The 17,913-nt window shown below is 48.3% G+C and overlaps 1 protein-coding gene across 3 annotated transcripts in view; it reads right to left on the bottom strand.

The window, feature by feature from the left end:
* Positions 1-17,913, bottom strand: part of SRR (serine racemase) — a 36,279-nt gene that overhangs the window by 4,734 nt on the left and 13,632 nt on the right. For all 3 annotated transcript variants that reach the window (XM_040423573.1, XM_040423574.1, XM_040423577.1), the window contains exons 3-4: positions 14,261-14,375; positions 13,061-13,164 (exon numbers count right to left, since the gene is read on the bottom strand). In XM_040423573.1, the coding sequence (XP_040279507.1) occupies positions 13,061-13,164; positions 14,261-14,375 (219 nt within the window). The remainder of the gene's footprint in view (positions 1-13,060; positions 13,165-14,260; positions 14,376-17,913) is intronic.

The following is a 17,913-nucleotide window of genomic DNA, read 5'->3' as shown; positions in this document are numbered from 1 at the left end:
GCAATACGGCCACGGATCACACACGTTCGTGTGAACTCGGCCTTAGGAAGAGGACCTGTCACATTATCATGAACCGCCGAGCTGCATACCTTTGCCATTCCATCTTGTGTGACTTCTCAGGGGTTTTTCTTCTTGCGGCACAACCCATTCTTCTGGTATCGGTGACTGACCGTAGCCTAAAGCCACGAAATGTGCTATAAAAAAAAAAGGGCTATACTCTCCAGTTAATCACACCCTGTGGTAGCGCTACAGTACTGGTCCACCCCACGGGCCGGCCTTTGTTTACTAGGCTGCATCGATGATGTGTCATGTATGGTGCGCTATGGGGTATAGGGCACATCACGGCTGCAGACACAGAAACAAAACTTGGTGCAAACGAGTGGCAGGGGATTAACTGGCGAGAATTAAAAAAAAATAATCAAATTTTGTGACTTTAGGCTCATTTAAATACACTACTGCCAAAAACAACTGAATTAATCTTTGTGTGAAAACCGCTTTAACTTCCTGTCAAATTGGCCCTAAAGTTCTGTGGTTCAGACTGCAAAATAAGACTTTGCACCCACTGGGGATACTATCTTGTGTGAATCATTTCAGTCTCTGGAATTATAATCCAGTCCAAGGCCACTGGGATACCCACGAGTATGCGACAATGCAAAATGTGTTACAAGCATTCATTTCTTTGCAGCATTTACAACATTTAGAACAGTGTCCAAATGGTATGGCAGCAGTTACGGTTGCTGCTCTTCTCATCTGCTCCTGGGTTCTGGTTACTTGGATGCGGCGATGTCTCTCTACTTCTACCTGGCGGTCCCGGCCACCAGAGTAGCTCTGCTCATCCACATAAGCCTGGCAAAAAGTCTGGATACCCTGGGGTACTTAACCACCTCAGCTCCCCTAGTTTAAACACCCTTAATGACCAGGCCACTTTTTACACTTCTGCACTACACTACTTTCACCGTTTATTGCTCGGTCATGCAACTTACCACCCAAATGAATTTTACCTCCTTTTCTTCTTACTAATAGAGCTTTCATTTGGTGGTATTTCATTGCTGCTGACATTTTTACTTTTTTTGTTATTAATCGAAATTTAACGATTTTTTCAGTTGTAAAATTTTGCCCAAAAAACGACATCCATATATAAATTTTTCTCAAAATTTATTGTTCTACTTTTCCATGATAAAAAAAAAAATTTGGGTAAAAAAAAAAATGGTTTGGGTAAAAGTTATAGCGTTTACAAACTATGGTACAAAAATGTGAATTTCCGCTTTTTGAAGCAGCTCTGACTTTCTGAGCACCTGTCATGTTTCCTGAGGTTCTACAATGCCCAGACAGTACAAACACCCCACAAATAACCCCATTTCGGAAAGTAGAACTTTTTATTTTTTGTCACAAGTTAGCGGAAAATGATGATGATTTTTTATTTTATTTTTTTCTTACAAAGTCTCATATTCCACTAACTTGTGACAAAAAATAAAAACTTCCATGAACTCACTATGCCCATCACGAAATACCTTGGGGTGTCTTCTTTCCAAAATGGGGTCACTTGTGGGGTAGTTATACTGCCCTGGCATTTTAGGGGCCCAAATGCGTGCGAAGTAGTTTGAAATCAAAATCTGTAAAAAATGGCCGGTGAAATCCGAAAGGTGCTCTTTGAATGTGGGCCCCTTTGCCCACCTAGGCTGCAAAAAAGTGTCACACATCTGGTATTGCCGTACTCAGGAGAAGTTGGGCAATGTGTTTTGGCGTGTCATTTTACATATACCCATGCTGGGTGAGAGAAATATCTTGGTCAATTGCCAACTTTGTATATAAAAAAAATGGGAAAAGTTGTCTTTTGCCAAGATATTTCTCTCACCCAGCATGGGTATATGTAAAATGACACCCCAAAACACATTCCCCAACTTCTCCTGAGTATGGCAATACCAGATGTGTGACACTTTTTTGCAGCCTAGATGCGCAAAGGGGCCCACATTCCTTTTAGGAGGGCATTTTTAGACATTTGGATCCCAGACTTCTTCTCACGCTTTAGGGCCCCTAAAATGCCAGGGCAGTATAAATATCCCACATGTGACCCCATTTTGGAAAGAAGACACCCCAAGGTATTCAATGAGGGGCATGGCGAGTTCATAGAAATTTATTTTTTTGCCACAAGTTAGCGGAAATTGATTATTATTTTTTCTCACAGTCTCCCTTTCCGCTAACTTGGGACAAAAATTTCAATCTTTCATGGACTCAATATGCCCCTCAGCGAATACCTTGGGGTGTGTACTTTCCGAAATGGGGTCACATGTGGGGTATTTATACTGCCCAGGCATTTTTGAGGCTCTAAAGCGTGAGAAGAAGTCTGGAATATAAATGTCTAAAAATTTTTACGCATTTGGTTTCCGTGAGGGGTATGGTGAGTTCATGTGAGATTTTATTTTTTGACACAAGTTAGTGGGTATATGAGACTTTGTAAGAAAAAAATAAAATAAAATTTCCGCTAACTTGGGCCAAAAAAATGTCTGAATGGAGCCTTACAGGGGGTGATCAATGACAGGGGGGTGATCAGGGAGTCTATATGATCACCCCCCTGTAAGGCTCCATTCAGACGTCCATATGTTTTTTACGGATCCACGGATACATGGATTGGATCCGCAAAACACGTACGGACATCTGAATGGAGCCTTACAGGGGGGTGATCAATGACAGGGGGGTGATTACCCCATATAGGCTCCCTGATCACCCCCCTGTAAGGCTCCATTCAGACGTCCGTATGTTTTTTTACAGATCCACGGATACATGGATCGGATCCGCAAAACACATACGGATATCTGAATGGAGCCTTACAGTAAGGCTCCATTCAGATGTCCGTATGTGTTTTGCGGATCCGATCCATGTATCCGTAAAAAACATACGGACGTCTGAATGGAGCCTTACAAGGGGGTGATCAATGACAGGGGGGTGATCAGGGAGTCTATATGGGGTGATCAGGGGTTAATAAGTGACAGGGGGGGGGGTGTAGTGTAGTGGTGTTTGGTGCTACTTATTACTGAGCTGCCTGTGTCCTCTGGTGGTCGATCCAAGCAAAAGGGACCACCAGAGGACCAGGTAGCACGTATATTAGACGCTGTTATCAAAACAGCGTCTAATATACCTGTTAGGGGTTAAAAAAAAAAATCGCATCTCCAGCCTGCCAGCGAACGATCGCCGCTGGCAGGCTGGAGATCCACTTGCTTACCTTCCGATCCTGTGTGCGCGCGCGTTCACAGGAAATCTCGCGTCTCGCGAGATGACGCACGGATGCGTCCAGGAGGAATGAATCGACCGCCTCCAGGACGCATCCGTGCGTTAGGCGGTCGGGAGGTGGTTAAAGGGATTGTCCAAGTAATTTTTTGGTTCTTTGTATGGCCTCTTTCACACGAATGATACGGATTGGTTCAGAGAAACTCGCACCATTTTGCAAGCAAGTTCAGTCAGTTTTGTCTGCGATTGCAGTCAGTTGTTCAGTTTTTTTTCGCACGGGTGCAATGCGTTTTGATGCGTTTTTCACACACGTGATAAAAAAACGGAAATTTTACAAAAACAACATCTCTTAGCAACCATCAGTAAAAAACGCAGCACATCCGCACTTGCTTCCAGATGCAATGTGTTTTTCATTGAAGCCCCATTCACTTCTATGGGGCCTGCGTTGCGTGACAAACACAGAATATAGAACATGCTGTGTCTTTCACGCAACGCAGAACTGATGTACATAGACACTGAAATGAATAGGTCAGAATTCAGTGTGGGTGCTAAGTGTTCACGTCACACATTGCACCCGCACGGAAAACTCTCTCGTGTGAAAGTAGCCTTCCTTTATCTCCAGTTGCTGCTTTCTCAGATTTCACTGAGAGTCACATGATTTGTGTTGTCAGCTTCTCTCCCTGCTCTGATGAGGTTTCGTGCACAAGCCTGAGAGAGCAGATATGTGTCTGTACACCAGACGTCACTGTGCTGGTCACGCCCCCCCTGCACTGCTATCACTGTGCTGGTCACGCCCCCCCTGCACTGCTATCACTGTGCTGGTCACGCCCCCCCTGCACTGCTATCACTGTGCTGGTCACGCCCCCCCTGCACTGCCATCACTGTGCTGGTCACGCCCCCCCTGCACTGCCATCACTGTGCTGGTCACGCCCCCCCTGCACTGCCATCACTGTGCTGGTCACGCCCCCCCCTGCACTGCCATCACTGTGCTGGTCACGCCCCCCCTGCACTGCCATCACTGTGCTGGTCACGCCCCCCCCTGCACTGCCATCACTGTGCTGGTCACGCCCCCCCTGCACTGCCATCACTGTGCTGGTCACGCCCCCCCTGCACTGCCATCACTGTGCTGGTCACGCCCCCCTGCACTGCCATCACTGTGCTGGTCACGCCCCCCTGCACTGCCATCACTGTGCTGGTCACGCCCCCCTGCACTGCCATCACTGTGCTGGTCACGCCCCCCTGCACTGCCATCACTGTGCTGGTCACGCCCCCCTGCACTGCCATCACTGTGCTGGTCACGCCCCCCTGCACTGCCATCACTGTGCTGGTCACGCCCCCCTGCACTGCTATCACTGTGCTGGTCACGCCCCCCTGCACTGCTATCACTGTGCTGGTCACGCCCCCCTGCACTGCTATCACTGTGCTGGTCACGCCCCCCTGCACTGCTATCACTGTGCTGGTCACGCCCCCCCTGCACTGCTATCACTGTGCTGGTCACGCCCCCCCTGCACTGCTATCACTGTGCAGAAAAAAAACTCTCGCTCGTATCATTGGGGGACACAGGACCGTGGGTATAGCTGCTTGCTGCCACTAGGAGGCGACACTAGGCTGAAGTGATAACTCCTCCCCTGCAGGCTATACCCCCTCCAGCCTGGAGAGAGCATATCAGTTTTTAGCTTTGTCGTAGGAGGCAGACCTCCCTGCTTAGCAGGGGAGTTTTTTTAAAATCTTTTTCATTTTGTTATTTTTACAGATTTCCTGGATGGGGCACAGGAACGCTTGCGTCCCTGTCTCCCTGGGAGGCTGGCTGGTGTTGCTTGTTCCACCGCCCTGCCTCCCCCAAGAAGAAAAAGCGGACCAGGGCAGCCTCGCTCCCCTGCTTCCCGCCAGCAAGAGGGCCACCTCCTCTCCAGCCCTTCTCTGCCCGGACCCCTGATGCCTGGTCCCAGCGGTCGTGGGGTGGCCCTGCTGGTAAAAGACTAAGGGTGAAGAGCACAGATGAAGACAGGTGAGTATTACTGTCCCCCTCACACATGGCCCCCCTTCTTACTTACTTAAGGGGGCAGCGAATCATCCACCCGTCGCCCATCTCACAGGCAGAACGGATACCCCAGTCGGCCAGACGCTGCAAAATCTATTTATTTTTTCTTTTTCCTTCCGGCCGCGCTGTTTTCTCTTCCGGCACACGGGGTGGGCTTCCACGGCCAGTGGACACAGGCGGCCGCATTCCGGACACCGATCCAGGTACCGCTGTGTTCCGACTGGCGGTGAGTCCCGGTCGGCCTGCGTACAAACTTAGCCCCCAGCTTTGCTGCCTTGTAGGCAGCAACTTCCACCCTCAGGTATGGGGGGGCGGGTCCATTTTTCTGGCGCGAATCTCCCCGAGAGCCTGCTGGCTCCGCCCTGGTCCTTGGGCAGTTTAACCCTTCCTGCACAGCCACCTCTTTAAGGCCGGCACCTGTTTACCCTAGGTTTCTATCTGCAGGCACGTTGTGCCTTAATATTGCAGTATTCAGCCCTTCCTGCCTCTTCTCCATGTGAGTCTAGGTCCTCACCAAAAAAGCGCCATACAGATCCTGCCCACATCACCGCAGGATCACCCTGTCTGGTGTACCAACTGGGCCTGTACCTCATCCCGGACAGTGGAGGATTTCTCACAGTTCTCCCAATCGCACTCCGGGGCCGTTGGTTGATAATGCTCCACCTGCGAAAATTCAATGGAGGACATCTGAAGGATTCCCAATCCGCCCTCCGGGCCGTTTGGTTGATAATGCTCCACCTGCGCAAAGCCAGTGAAGGACAACTGAAACTTCCCACTCCACCCTCCTGGGTCGTCTGATTGATATTTCTCTTCCTGCGCAATACAACGGAGGACCTCTGGAAGTTCCCGATCCACCCTCCTGGGTCGCTTGGTTAATAGAGCACCGTCTGCGCAATCCGGTAAGCGGACCTTTTAGTTCCATTCCACCTCCGGGGTAGTTTGGTTGTTATATCAACAATATCATGGGCTAGAGGCTGAGAGGTGGAACTGCGCACGAGCGGGCTGAAGCAGGACAGTTATTCGGACTCTGACATGAATCCGGTTCAATCTTCCAAGGTTACGTCCGTGCTAGCCGGTGGTTCTGGTGTATGCATTACCCCCTTCCTTAGGCGGTATTTGCACTTCTACTGGATACAGTACTTACCTTATGTATTGCCCCCTTCCTTATGTGGACTGACCGCACTAGCACTGGTCTCAATGCCAGCCATAGGCGTCCCCTGTTCCGTAAGTGGCGGAATTGCAGTTCCACTGGGCACAGTATTGTTAGTATGCATTAACCTCTTGTGTAGGTGGCATTCTCACTGCCATTGCTGTGTTTACGTATGCATTACCCCCTTACTGGTGTGGAATAATTGCACTTCCCACCGGGTACAGTACTCGTGATATGCAAGTTCCTACTGGGTGCGTTACCCCCTTCGATAGGTGATTTATTTGCACTACCTCGGGTTACAGTACTTACTGGATATGTTACTCCCTATCATAGGTGGAGTGATTGCACTGCCACTGAGCGCAGTGCTTACCGTAGGCATTACCCCCCTCCATAGGGTGGGTAATTACACTTCTGTAGATTGCGGTTCTGACTATCGCGCCACCCCCTTCCCTAACCGGGGGATTGCATTACCATTGGTTGCTATTCCATCTCTCATTTGCCATCAAATACTTCCTGTGGCATTACCCTCTACAAATGATCCATTAACGGGGGAATCACTAAGCATCTTTGCATGCTATAATTCAACTACGCCACGACACTAGATGCCTTGGCTTCCTTCACAGGTGGTCCGTGGCAACAGTCGGTACCCGCTGGTGCCTGGTACTCTCCATCTAGTGGCATATGGATACTGCCACTGGATACTATGGATACTCCCATATTGTATCCCTCTTTTCTTCCAGCACTGGTTGGGGACACAATGTCGACCTTTATGCTCTCAGGGGGGGTCACCCAGCAACACTTATGTGTCCTAGAGACCCCCATCCCCCATCCCCATAAGCCTCCACCGTTCAGGTCAGTCACATTACACAGAATACTGTGATCACGATCCAGAAAGCAGAATATTTCACTGACTCTGGATGCTTCGTCCACCACTCTTCCTCATCTAGGTGAGGGTGTTATGCTGGCACTCTGCAGTGACTACTACAACGGGTTCTTCGCAGGCAAGTCTTCACGCTAGGGCTAGATGGTCGTAATCGCTGTAGTGGGACCCTCAGGTAGGGGTTCTACCCTGGCACTACTTCAGTGGTTGCTCCTGTTCAGCGCCCTTTTCAGGTGGAGGGTTTAAGGTTAGCTCTACTAACTGAGACAGCATGATAGCATGCGGTAGCTCCTACTGCACAAGGGGTGTTTGTGTCACCATTACATGCTAAGGTTCCTACTGCACAGCTCTTTCGTCAGGTGACGGATTCTTCTAACATGAGAATCAGTGACCTCTATGGTGTGGCCTACTCCTCAGCTGGAGTATGGCGTGAGCATTACTCTTGTGGCTTCCCTTGTATGGCCTCATCTTCAGGCGGAGTATCGCATTACCACTAGATTCTGTAGAGCGCCAGTCTCAGATGGGAATGGGCTTTAGTTCTGGCCTCTGCTCTGACAACTGTTGTCCTTCTGTCGTCAACTTGGGCGTGGCGGTGGCGTAGTTGCCATTGCTGATCAGCACCTACCTTCGAGTGTGTTCTACTAGGTAGCTTAGTCCCTGCGGCACTCATCAACCACTAGATTGCCGTTCTAAGCGGGACTTGGGTTCTACTAGTGATGCCGTGACTCCATCGGTGCTACCTCTCTTCAGATATCAGTAATGTCTACGTCACCTCAAGCCAATGGTGGTCATTCTTTCACTGCTCATTCCGGGGGTGGACTGAGAGCCTTCCCAAGATGGGTAGAGTGGGTGTCTGTCACGACTTGCCACCACTGGTAGGGATTTCGTCCCTGGAACTGAACACATTTTTCCTTCCCTGTCTCTCCTCGAGCTGGATAACTGATCACCTTATCCTTCTGTCTAGCTGACCAGTAGCCATGGGTTGTACGACTCTGGAAGCCCATGTCTATTTTTTCCACGGGCCCAGGGTTCCTCTGGTACGGTGGAGGCGTTGGACGTTGTAATCGCACTCCACCCGGCAAGAGTATTTCTCTCATCTTTGTTCCACTCATATGCCCTTCCAGGCAGGGTTGCCATATTGTTAATATATGGTCACTGACGGGGCTTCCCATCACCGGTGATGCTCACATCAGCCTTACTTTACCTTTCTCTCGTGGTATTGATTCTTTGGCCTGCAGTGGGGCACGCCTGGCTCAGGCGTTTTTTTCTCGGTGGTTTTACAGGCAGCTTCTCTCACTAGAAATCTCACCACAAGCCTCTGCAGCTATAAGGGCATTGGTCTACCAATATTCTGCTCCCTAGGGGGCGTTCTCTTGGCCAGAGGAGGATCCTGCGGACTTGGCCTTTTAGTTCTACTTCCACAGTTGCGGCCAGGAGCCAGCTGTTTGGTGGCGTTTTTTCGGAGTTGATACGCCTTCTTGTACGTACTTTTATTCTTTTATCATGAACATAGGGCAGTGCTCCGCCCAGTATCCTCTTTCTTTGCAGAAGGTCATCGCCCTTCCAAGTCACAGACATGGATTTCTCTTCTTTCTCCCTCGCATTATACAGACCGAGCCCTCCATCAGCCATGTGATTTGGCCTCTGAGGTTTGCTTGTCCATGACTAGCGCTTACTGCAGTACGGACTTTTACCAATTTTATCCTGGGGTCCTTGTCAAAGCTGACTGCCTCCAAAGGATGTTTTCCAGATATATTTGTTCAACAGTTGCTCGGGCATTCCGCTCTCAGGGTAAGACACTGCCCAGCTGAGTCTTGGCCCACCGGACCAGCGGTCGGCGCTTCTCGGGTCCATCTCCGTCATGCAGTAGCTTTTCCAGTGTGGAAGACAGTATCTTGGTCTTCCGGGCACACGTTCATCAAGTTTTACCGGGTGCCTTCCTAGGCATCGGCGGGTACTGCTCCAGGCAGCAAAGTCTTGCAGGCGGCAGTGAGTTACGCATCCTCGAGGGCGTTTTTCTCCATGGGCATGTGATTTGTTCCCTCCCCGTGGACTGCTTTAGGACGTCCCGCGGTCCTGTGTCCCCCAATGATACGAGCGAGAAAACAAGATTTTTGTGAAACTCACCTGTAAAATCTCTTTCTCGCTTAGTTCATTGGGGGACACAGCTCCCACCCAGTAATTTCTGTTTGCCGTAAATGTTGGCGGTTGTGGAGCCAGTATGGCCCTCAGTTCTGGTTTGATCCGACTGGCGTTGGTCAGTTGGTTGTTTACCGTATGTTTTTTTTTTTTTCTCCTACTCCTATTGCTTGGGCACAAACTGATATGCTCTCTCCAGGCTGGAGGGGGTATAGCCAGCAAAGGAGGAGTTATCACTTTTCAGCCTAGTGTCGCCTCCTAGTGGCAGCAAGCAGCTATACCCACGGTCCTGTGTCCCCCAATGATACAAGCGAGAAATATTTTACAGGTGAGTTTCACAAAAATCTCGTTTTAACCCCTTCAGTAGCACAGACTCAGGGCCGAAGGCTTTACTGAGTAGCTGCAAGCAGTGAGGAGACAAACGCTGGGCACAGGAACTGACAGAGGAGTTCTGCAGAGCATTGCACAACAGGTAGGGGGAAGATCCTGTGTGTATCAGCAGTGTCATTGTACAGCTAGGACTTTTAGTCCTACACATACAACATACTGCTGAGTCTTTCAGCAGGCAGACAGGTCACTCAGGGCAGCACTGGTATTGACTCCCTTTGCAGAGCAGGGGGAGGGGCAGAGAGTTGTTATTGCAGGTAAACAAAGGGCCAGAAGAGAACTAGGGCAATGAGGAAATAGATTTTTTTTTTTTTGCCTAAAACTTGCTTAGCTTAGTTATATATTGCTGACCATCAGATTAAGGCTCCATTCACACGTCCGCAAGTGGGCCCGCATCCGTTCCGCAATTTTGCGGAACGGGTGCGGACCCATTCATTTTCTATGGGGACGGAATGGAAGCGGACAGCACACAGTGTGCTGTCAGCATCCGCATTTGCGGAGCGCGGCCCCGATCTTTAGGTCTGCAGCTCCGCAAAAGATAAAACATGTCCTATTCTTGTCCGCAGCTTGCGGACAAGAATAGGTATTTCTATAGGGGTGCCGGGCGGGTGTGTTGCGGATCCGCAACACACCACGGACGTGTCAATGGAGCCTTACAGTGCTATATCTTTTCATAACTCGGACAACCCCTTTAACCCCTTAGGGACCCATGACGTATCAGTACGGCATGGTTCCCGAGTCCTTAAGGACCCATGACGTACCGGTACGTCATTTGTTGTTCTGATCACCGGCGGGCGGTGATCGGAACAAGGTGCCTGCTCAAATCATTGAGCAGGCACCTCGGCTAAATGCGCGGGGGGGTCCCTTGAAACTCCCCCCGTGTCGGCGATCGCCGCAAACCGCAGGTTAATTCAGACCTGCGGTTTGCGGCTTTTCTAAGTTGCGGCGGTGCCATCAGGGTCCCCATGGGGCTGCCTTCCGGTGACTAGCCTGTGAGATCCAGCCCCCTGGATCTCACAGGCCGGAAGCTGTATGAGTAATACACACAGTATTACTCATACAGCCAATGCATTCCAATACAGAAGTATTGGAATGCATTGTAAAGGATTAGACCCCCAAAAGTTCAAGTCCCAAAGTGGGACAAAAAAAAAGTTGGAAAAATAACGTTTCCCCCCCAAAAAATTAAGTTTCAAGTAAAAATAAACAAAAACGTCATTTTCCCCAAATAAAGTTAAAAAAAATTGGTAAAAAAAAAATTGGAAAAAAAATATATACATATTAGGTATTGCCGTGTCCGTATCGACCAGCTCTATAAACATATCGCATGACCTAACAACTCAGATGAACACCGTAAAAAATAAAAATTTAAAACTGTGCTAAATAAACAATTTTTTTGTCACCTTACATCACAAAAATTAAAACAGCAAGCGATCAAAAAGGCGTTTGCCCACCAAAATAGTACCAAACAGTCACCTCATCCCGCAAAAAATGAGCCCCTACCTGAGACAATCGCCCAAAAAATAAAAAAACTATGGCTCAGAATATGGAGACACTAAAACATCATTTTTTTTTGTTTTAAAAAAAGCTGTTATTGTGTAAAACTTACATAAATAAAATAAAAAAGTATACATATTTGGTATCGCCGCTTTTAAAATTTGCCAAAAAATTTAAATTCTGAAATTTCATCTCCATTTGCCAATAACTCTTGTGGAACACCTAAAGGGTTAACGACATTTATAAAATCTATTTTGAATACCTTGAGGGGTGTAGTTTCTTAGATGGGGTCACTTTTATGGAGTTTCTACTCTAGGGGTGCATCAGGGGGGTTTCAAATGGGACATGGTGTCAAAAAAAACAGTCCAGCAAAACCTGCCTTCCAAAAACCGTATGGCATTCCTTTCCTTCTGCGCCCTGCCGTGTGCCCGTACAGCAGTTTATGACCACATATGGGGTGTTTCTGTAAACTAAGAATCAGGGCCATAAATTTTGAGTTTGGTTTGGCTGTTAACCCTTGCTTTGTAACTGGAAAAAAAAATATTAAAATGGAAAATCTGCCAAAAAAGTGACATTTTGAAATTGTATCTCTATTTTCCATTAATTCTTATGGAACACCTAAAGGTTTAACAAAGTTTGTAAAATCAGTTTTGAATACCTTGAGGGGTGTAGTTTATAGAATGGGGTCATTTTTGGGTGGTTTCTATTATGTAAGCCTCGCAAAGTGACTTCAGACCTGAACTGGTCCCTAAAAATTGGGTTTTTGAAAATTTCTTAAAAATTTCAAGATTTGCTTCTAAACTTCTAAGCCTTGTAACATCCCCAAAAAATAAAATATCATTCCCAAAATGATCCAAACATGAAGTAGACATATGGGGAATGTAAAGTAATAACTATGTTTGTAGGTATTAATATGTATTATAGAAGTAGAGAAATTGAAACTTGGAAATTTGCAATTTTTAAAAGATTTTTGGTAAATTTGGTTTTTTTTAATAAATAAAAATGATTTTTTTTAACTTCATTTTACCAGTGTCATGAAGTACAATATGTGACGAAAAAACAATCTCAGAATGGCCTGGATAAGTCAAAGCGTTTTAAAGTTATCAGCACTTAAAGTGACACTGGTCAGATTTGCAAAAAATGGCCAAGTCCTTAAAGGGACACTGGCCCAATAAGCATAATATATTTTATATATATATATATATATATATATATATATATATATCACACAGGTCTTCTAATGTGTATTAAAAACATATAAGTATAACCCCTGTCCACCTTTATAAATACAGCGAACTCATGTTTTATAACCTGAAGTAAATCGCTTTTCTTTCTGCCCAAGGGGCGGTGTTTCAGCTTCACTTCTGCCCAGCCAGCCGCCCCCCAACCGCCATTTTGAAGCACTGCCCAGCTCATCAATATTCACTTCGCTGGGCGGCTTCTGCTGTCCCCGACTTCCCGAGATCCGGCGCATGCCCAATAGAAATCTATGGGCATTGGACTCACTTTCAGCTTCTGCGCATGCGCCCGGCACCCATAGCTTTCTATTGGGCATGCTAAATGAGCAGGAAATTATTGGGAACAAACATTTTGTTCCTGATAACTGCCTGCTGTGTTAGTCTGTGTAAAGGGGCTTTAAGAGAACTCCAAAGAAATTAGCTCTCATTACTTTCTGCCAGCTTGGTGCAATGTCAGCTAATGCCAATGTTAAACTCAGATGCCAAGAAGTGTTTCCTTGAATTACCTGATCAGTCGGTTCACAGTCCACAATCAAAGCACCAAACCGAAGGATTGCAGCTTTCTTACATGCGGCAGCCGTGGTTGGAACTACTACATGTGCAGGAATTCCTACAAGATAAAGTGAGTGGTAGTATTCAGAACTTGTAAAACTACAGAATGGATTTGATTCCAGTTGTAAAGCACCGACATACGGTATTCTGCAACACGGAATACAGAGGGTAACCATTCACATAAGCTGATTAACCTAACGGCAAGCATAGACGGAAGGCAGAGTACCCAGAGGAAACCTGTGCAGCCATGCTGAGAACATGCAACTTCAAGCAGCTGGATTTGCACCAATGGCGTCAGGGTTATCAGAAAACAGTGTTCGGTTACTTTAACACTCACTTTGTGAGATCTGTTCGGGGCTCTCACAAGTGGTCCAAAACGTTTCAGTTTTGCCCTAATGAATTCTGAATGGAAAAGGATCCGCTCAGAATGCATCAGTTTGCCTCCGTTCAGTCTCCATTCTGCTCTGGAAGCAGACACCAAAATGCTGCCTTCAGCGTTTTGCTGTCCGCTTGGCGAAACTGAGCCAAACGGATCCGTCCTGGCACACAATGTAAGTCAATGGGGTCGGATCAGTTTTCTCTAACACAATCTGGCACAATAGAAAACGGATCCGTCCCCCATTGACTTTCAATGGAGTTCATGATGGAGCCATCTTGGCTATGTTACAGATAATACAACCAGATCCGTTCATGACGGATGGATGCGGTTGTATTATCTGAACGGATCAGTTTTTTTGCAGATCCATGACTGATCCACCCAAAACGCGAGTGTGAAAGTAGCCTTAAATGTGTTGTCCCAGGAAAAATATTCTACATTTTTCAAAAAAGCACCCGGATCTGAATACTTTTGTAATTGCACCTAATGAAACATTTAATATAGCCACTGAGTTATTCCATAAAAGCTATCTGTATTACGCATCCTGCTCGCTTTTCCTTATATCGCTGTCCAGCTAACTGAGGTTCTCAGTTCCATCTTTCAACTGCTAACCCCCCCCCCCCCTATTTACATTGACAGTTACAATGAGAGCTGCAGCAGAAAGGACACAGCCCCTGAGCTGTGAATGTGGAGATCTCTGGATCCATGTGAGGTACAGGGTTGGTTCTAGCTTTGTTAGAAAGAGACTGTCATGTACAATATGATGTGCTTGAATTACCCATAGATTGTGCTGCCAAAGCCAACGCCTGTCCATGGTTGCCACTGGAGTGAGTCACGACCGCAGTACATTTATCTGACGGTAGACTCTTAACTGCATTTAATGCCCCTCGTATCTAAAGAAAAATAATGTAAATGACATGGATATACAGTAAGTATAGAACATAGCCTGTATTCATAGTGTGCCATGTACAATATGTTCATTACAGAACACAATTTGGAATGTACAGATGTAGCCGAGCAAAAATGGACTCTTATAACACATGGCACACTGTTACCTCGTGCCATCTTGACAAAAGCCATTGAAATACATTGAAAGAGTTAGTAAAACTTTTTTGTGCCTTTTTTTTATTTTTACTTTAACCCCTTAAGGACCTAGGACGTACCGGTACGCCCTATTTCCCGAGTCCTTAAGGACCTAGGACGTACCGGTACGCCCTATTTCCCGAGTCCTTAAGGACCGAGGACGTACCGGTACGTCCTGACTTAAAATCGGAACTCCGGCGCCGCAGGGGTTAATCGGAACGGGATTTCGGCTGAAATCATTCAGCCGGCATCCCGTAACAATGCAGGGGGGGGTCATTTGACCCCCCCGTATCGGCGATCGCAGAAAACCGCAGGTCAATTCAGACCTGCGGTTTTCTGCGTTTCCGGTCCATTCGGGTGTCCTGTGACCCGATGAACCGGAAAAAGACTGCGATCGGTGGCGTAATTATACACCACCTATCGCAGTCCGAGGATTTGGAGAGGCGGTGCTGGCCCTGGTGCTGAATGCCGCTGTCCAGGGTGCTGATTGGTGCAGGGGAGAGAGGCGCGAGATTCAAACTTCCTGCGCTCCTCTCTCCCCTCCTCTTCCTGTCCAGCACCCTGACCGTGCAGCACCGTCCAGAACGAGCTCCTGTGTCCCCCTAATCGGCATCCATCACCCTCCTGCACCCATCGCCACCCAGGTAGGTTAGGGTCAGTGAGGGAGAGGCACCGTTAGGCAGGGAAAGAAGGGAAAAGTAAGTTAGAAAAAAAAAAAAAAAAAGTACTTTTATTCCAAACTTCCAAACTTCCATCTAACCCTAACCCAGACCCCTCCTGCCACTTGCCCCCCCACCCACCCCCCACCAGCCACTTCCCCCCCCCCCCCCCACCTGCCTCCCCCCCCCCACCTACCCCCCACCAGCACCCCCCACCCCCCACCACTTTTTTTTTTCTGCGTGCGCTGACTGGCCGGCACTTTTTAGCGTCCGTCCACTGTTAGCGCATCGCCCGCCCCACCACCCCACCGACCGCTGATCAGCGTTGTACCGCTGATCAGCAAGTTTTAACTTTTTTTTTTTCTAACACTTGCCCATTTTTTTGCCTGGACTTTTTAGTACGCGAACACCCGTTGCCCCCACACACACGCACATATAATAAAGTTTGCCACACACGCACACCTACACGCACACACACCCATGGCCCACCGGATGTTCTCGGCCGAGGAGGCATACGCCCAGATTGCCTCCGACTCTGAGAGCCCCAGTGAGGATGAGGATGACCCCACATTCCTTTTGTCATCCGCATCCTCCTCATCATCATCTGATGACGATGAGCCACCAAGGCGGCGGAGACGCCGCCAGGCGGAGCCAGGGGCCCCACATGCTAGGGATCCTGTGGCCCACCCTAGTACGAGCCGCCCTGGTGTTCGTACTGGTTTCCCGGCCCACCAAATAAGTCCACCGGAGCCCCCTGCCGATGAACTTAGCTGGTGTCCCCCAGTGGACTTTGAGCCTGAGATTCCGGATTTTGCTGGCAATCCTGGAATCCAGATTCCCACAGTGGGGTTTACTGAAATAGACTATTTTAGTTTTTTTTTCAGTAACTCACTGGTGAATTTGATGGTGGAGCAGACGAATCTGTACGCCCAACAGTTCGTCGCTCAAAACCCAGGCTCAGTTTTGGCTAGACCCGGTGGCTGGACGCCGGTCAGTGCAGCCGAAATGAGGACATTTTGGGGCCTCGTGCTGCATATGGGTCTAGTCCAAAAACCCAGTGTCAGGCAATACTGGAGTGGGGACATACTCTACCAGACCCCACTGTACAGTATGGTCATGATACGTCACCGGTTTGAGGCCATCCGGAAATGTCTGCATTATTCCGATAATGCAGCATGTCCCCCCCGAAGTGATCCTGCCTATGACCGGCTGTATAAGATACGGCCGGTCATCGATCACTTTGGGGCCACATTTCAGCAGGCCTACGTACCTGGAAGGGAGGTCGCGGTTGATGAGTCTCTCGTTGCGTTCAAGGGGAGACTCAGTTTCCGCCAATACATTCCCACAAAGCGGGCGAGGTATGGCGTGAAGCTATACAAAATTTGTGAGAGTGCCTCAGGGTACACTTAGAAATTTCGTGTGTACGAGGGGCGAGATTCCCGTATTGAACCCCCAGAATGTCCCCCCACTCTGGGTGTTAGCGGGAAACTCGTGTGGGACCTTATGTACCCACTGCTGGATAATGGTTACCACTTGTACGTGGATAACTTTTATACCAGCATTCCCTTGTTCAGGTCCCTTGCCGCCAGATCCACGTTCGCTTGTGGGACCGTGCGGAAAAATCAACGCGGCCCTCCCTGCCTACCCCCTCCAGGTACCTATCCCCAGGGGTGAGACCCGTGCCCTTACCAGTGGAAACCTGTTGCTGGTCAGGTATAAGGACAAGAGGGATGTCCTTATGCTGTCCACAATCCACGGTAACGGCACCACCCCTGTCCCTGTGCGAGGTACCGCGGCAACGGTCCTCAAGCCCGATTGTATCGTCGACTACAATCGGTATATGGGAGGAGTTGATCTCTCTGATCAAGTCCTCACGCCATATAACGCCATGCGCAAAACCCGGGCATGGTACAAAAAAGTTGCGGTCTACTTGGTACAGGTTGCCATGTACAACTCTTTTGTACTATCCCGAAGCGCTGGCAGCACAGGGACATTCCTCCAGTTCTATGAGGCAGTCCTCAAAGACCTGATCTTTTCGGACCGGGAAAGAGCAGGCCGGAGTACCTCGGGAATTGGAGGCGCCCGGATCGTCCCTGGCCAACACTTTCCAGGTGTGGTCCCCCATACTGGAAAGAAGGGACGAACCCAAAAAAAGTGCAGAGTGTGTCACAAGAGGGGGATACGGAAGGACACCACTACTCAATGTGACACTTGCCCCGATCATCCGGGCCTCTGCATTATCAATTGCTTCAGGGAGTATCACACTTCCATGGAGTACTAAATTTTTATAATCCTCAACAGTCCACTAGAGAACATAAAACACTATGGCTCTCAGACTTTGGAGACACGGAAACAATTTTTCTTTCCCCAAAAAATATTAGTTTTAGAGCAGGCATCCTCAAACTGCGGCCCTCCAGATGTTGTAAAACTATAACTCCCAGCATGCCCAGACAACCTACAGCCATCAGCAGGGCATGGTGGGAATTGTAGTTTTACAATATCTGGAGGGCCGCAGTTTTAGGATGCCTGCTTAGTGTCTCCAAAGTCTGAGAGCCATACATATTGGGCATCGTCGCGTGCGTAAAAGTCGTCGCTATAAAAATAACTTTTGACCAAACGCCTCGGATGAACGGTGTTAAAAATATAAAATAAAAACTGTGCCAAAACACCAATTTTTGGGCAAAATTTC

This window comes from Bufo bufo, chromosome 3, assembly GCF_905171765.1.
Source record: "Bufo bufo chromosome 3, aBufBuf1.1, whole genome shotgun sequence".
Lineage (NCBI taxonomy): Eukaryota > Metazoa > Chordata > Amphibia > Anura > Bufonidae > Bufo > Bufo bufo.
This window is presented reverse-complemented; position numbering and strand designations above follow the sequence as displayed.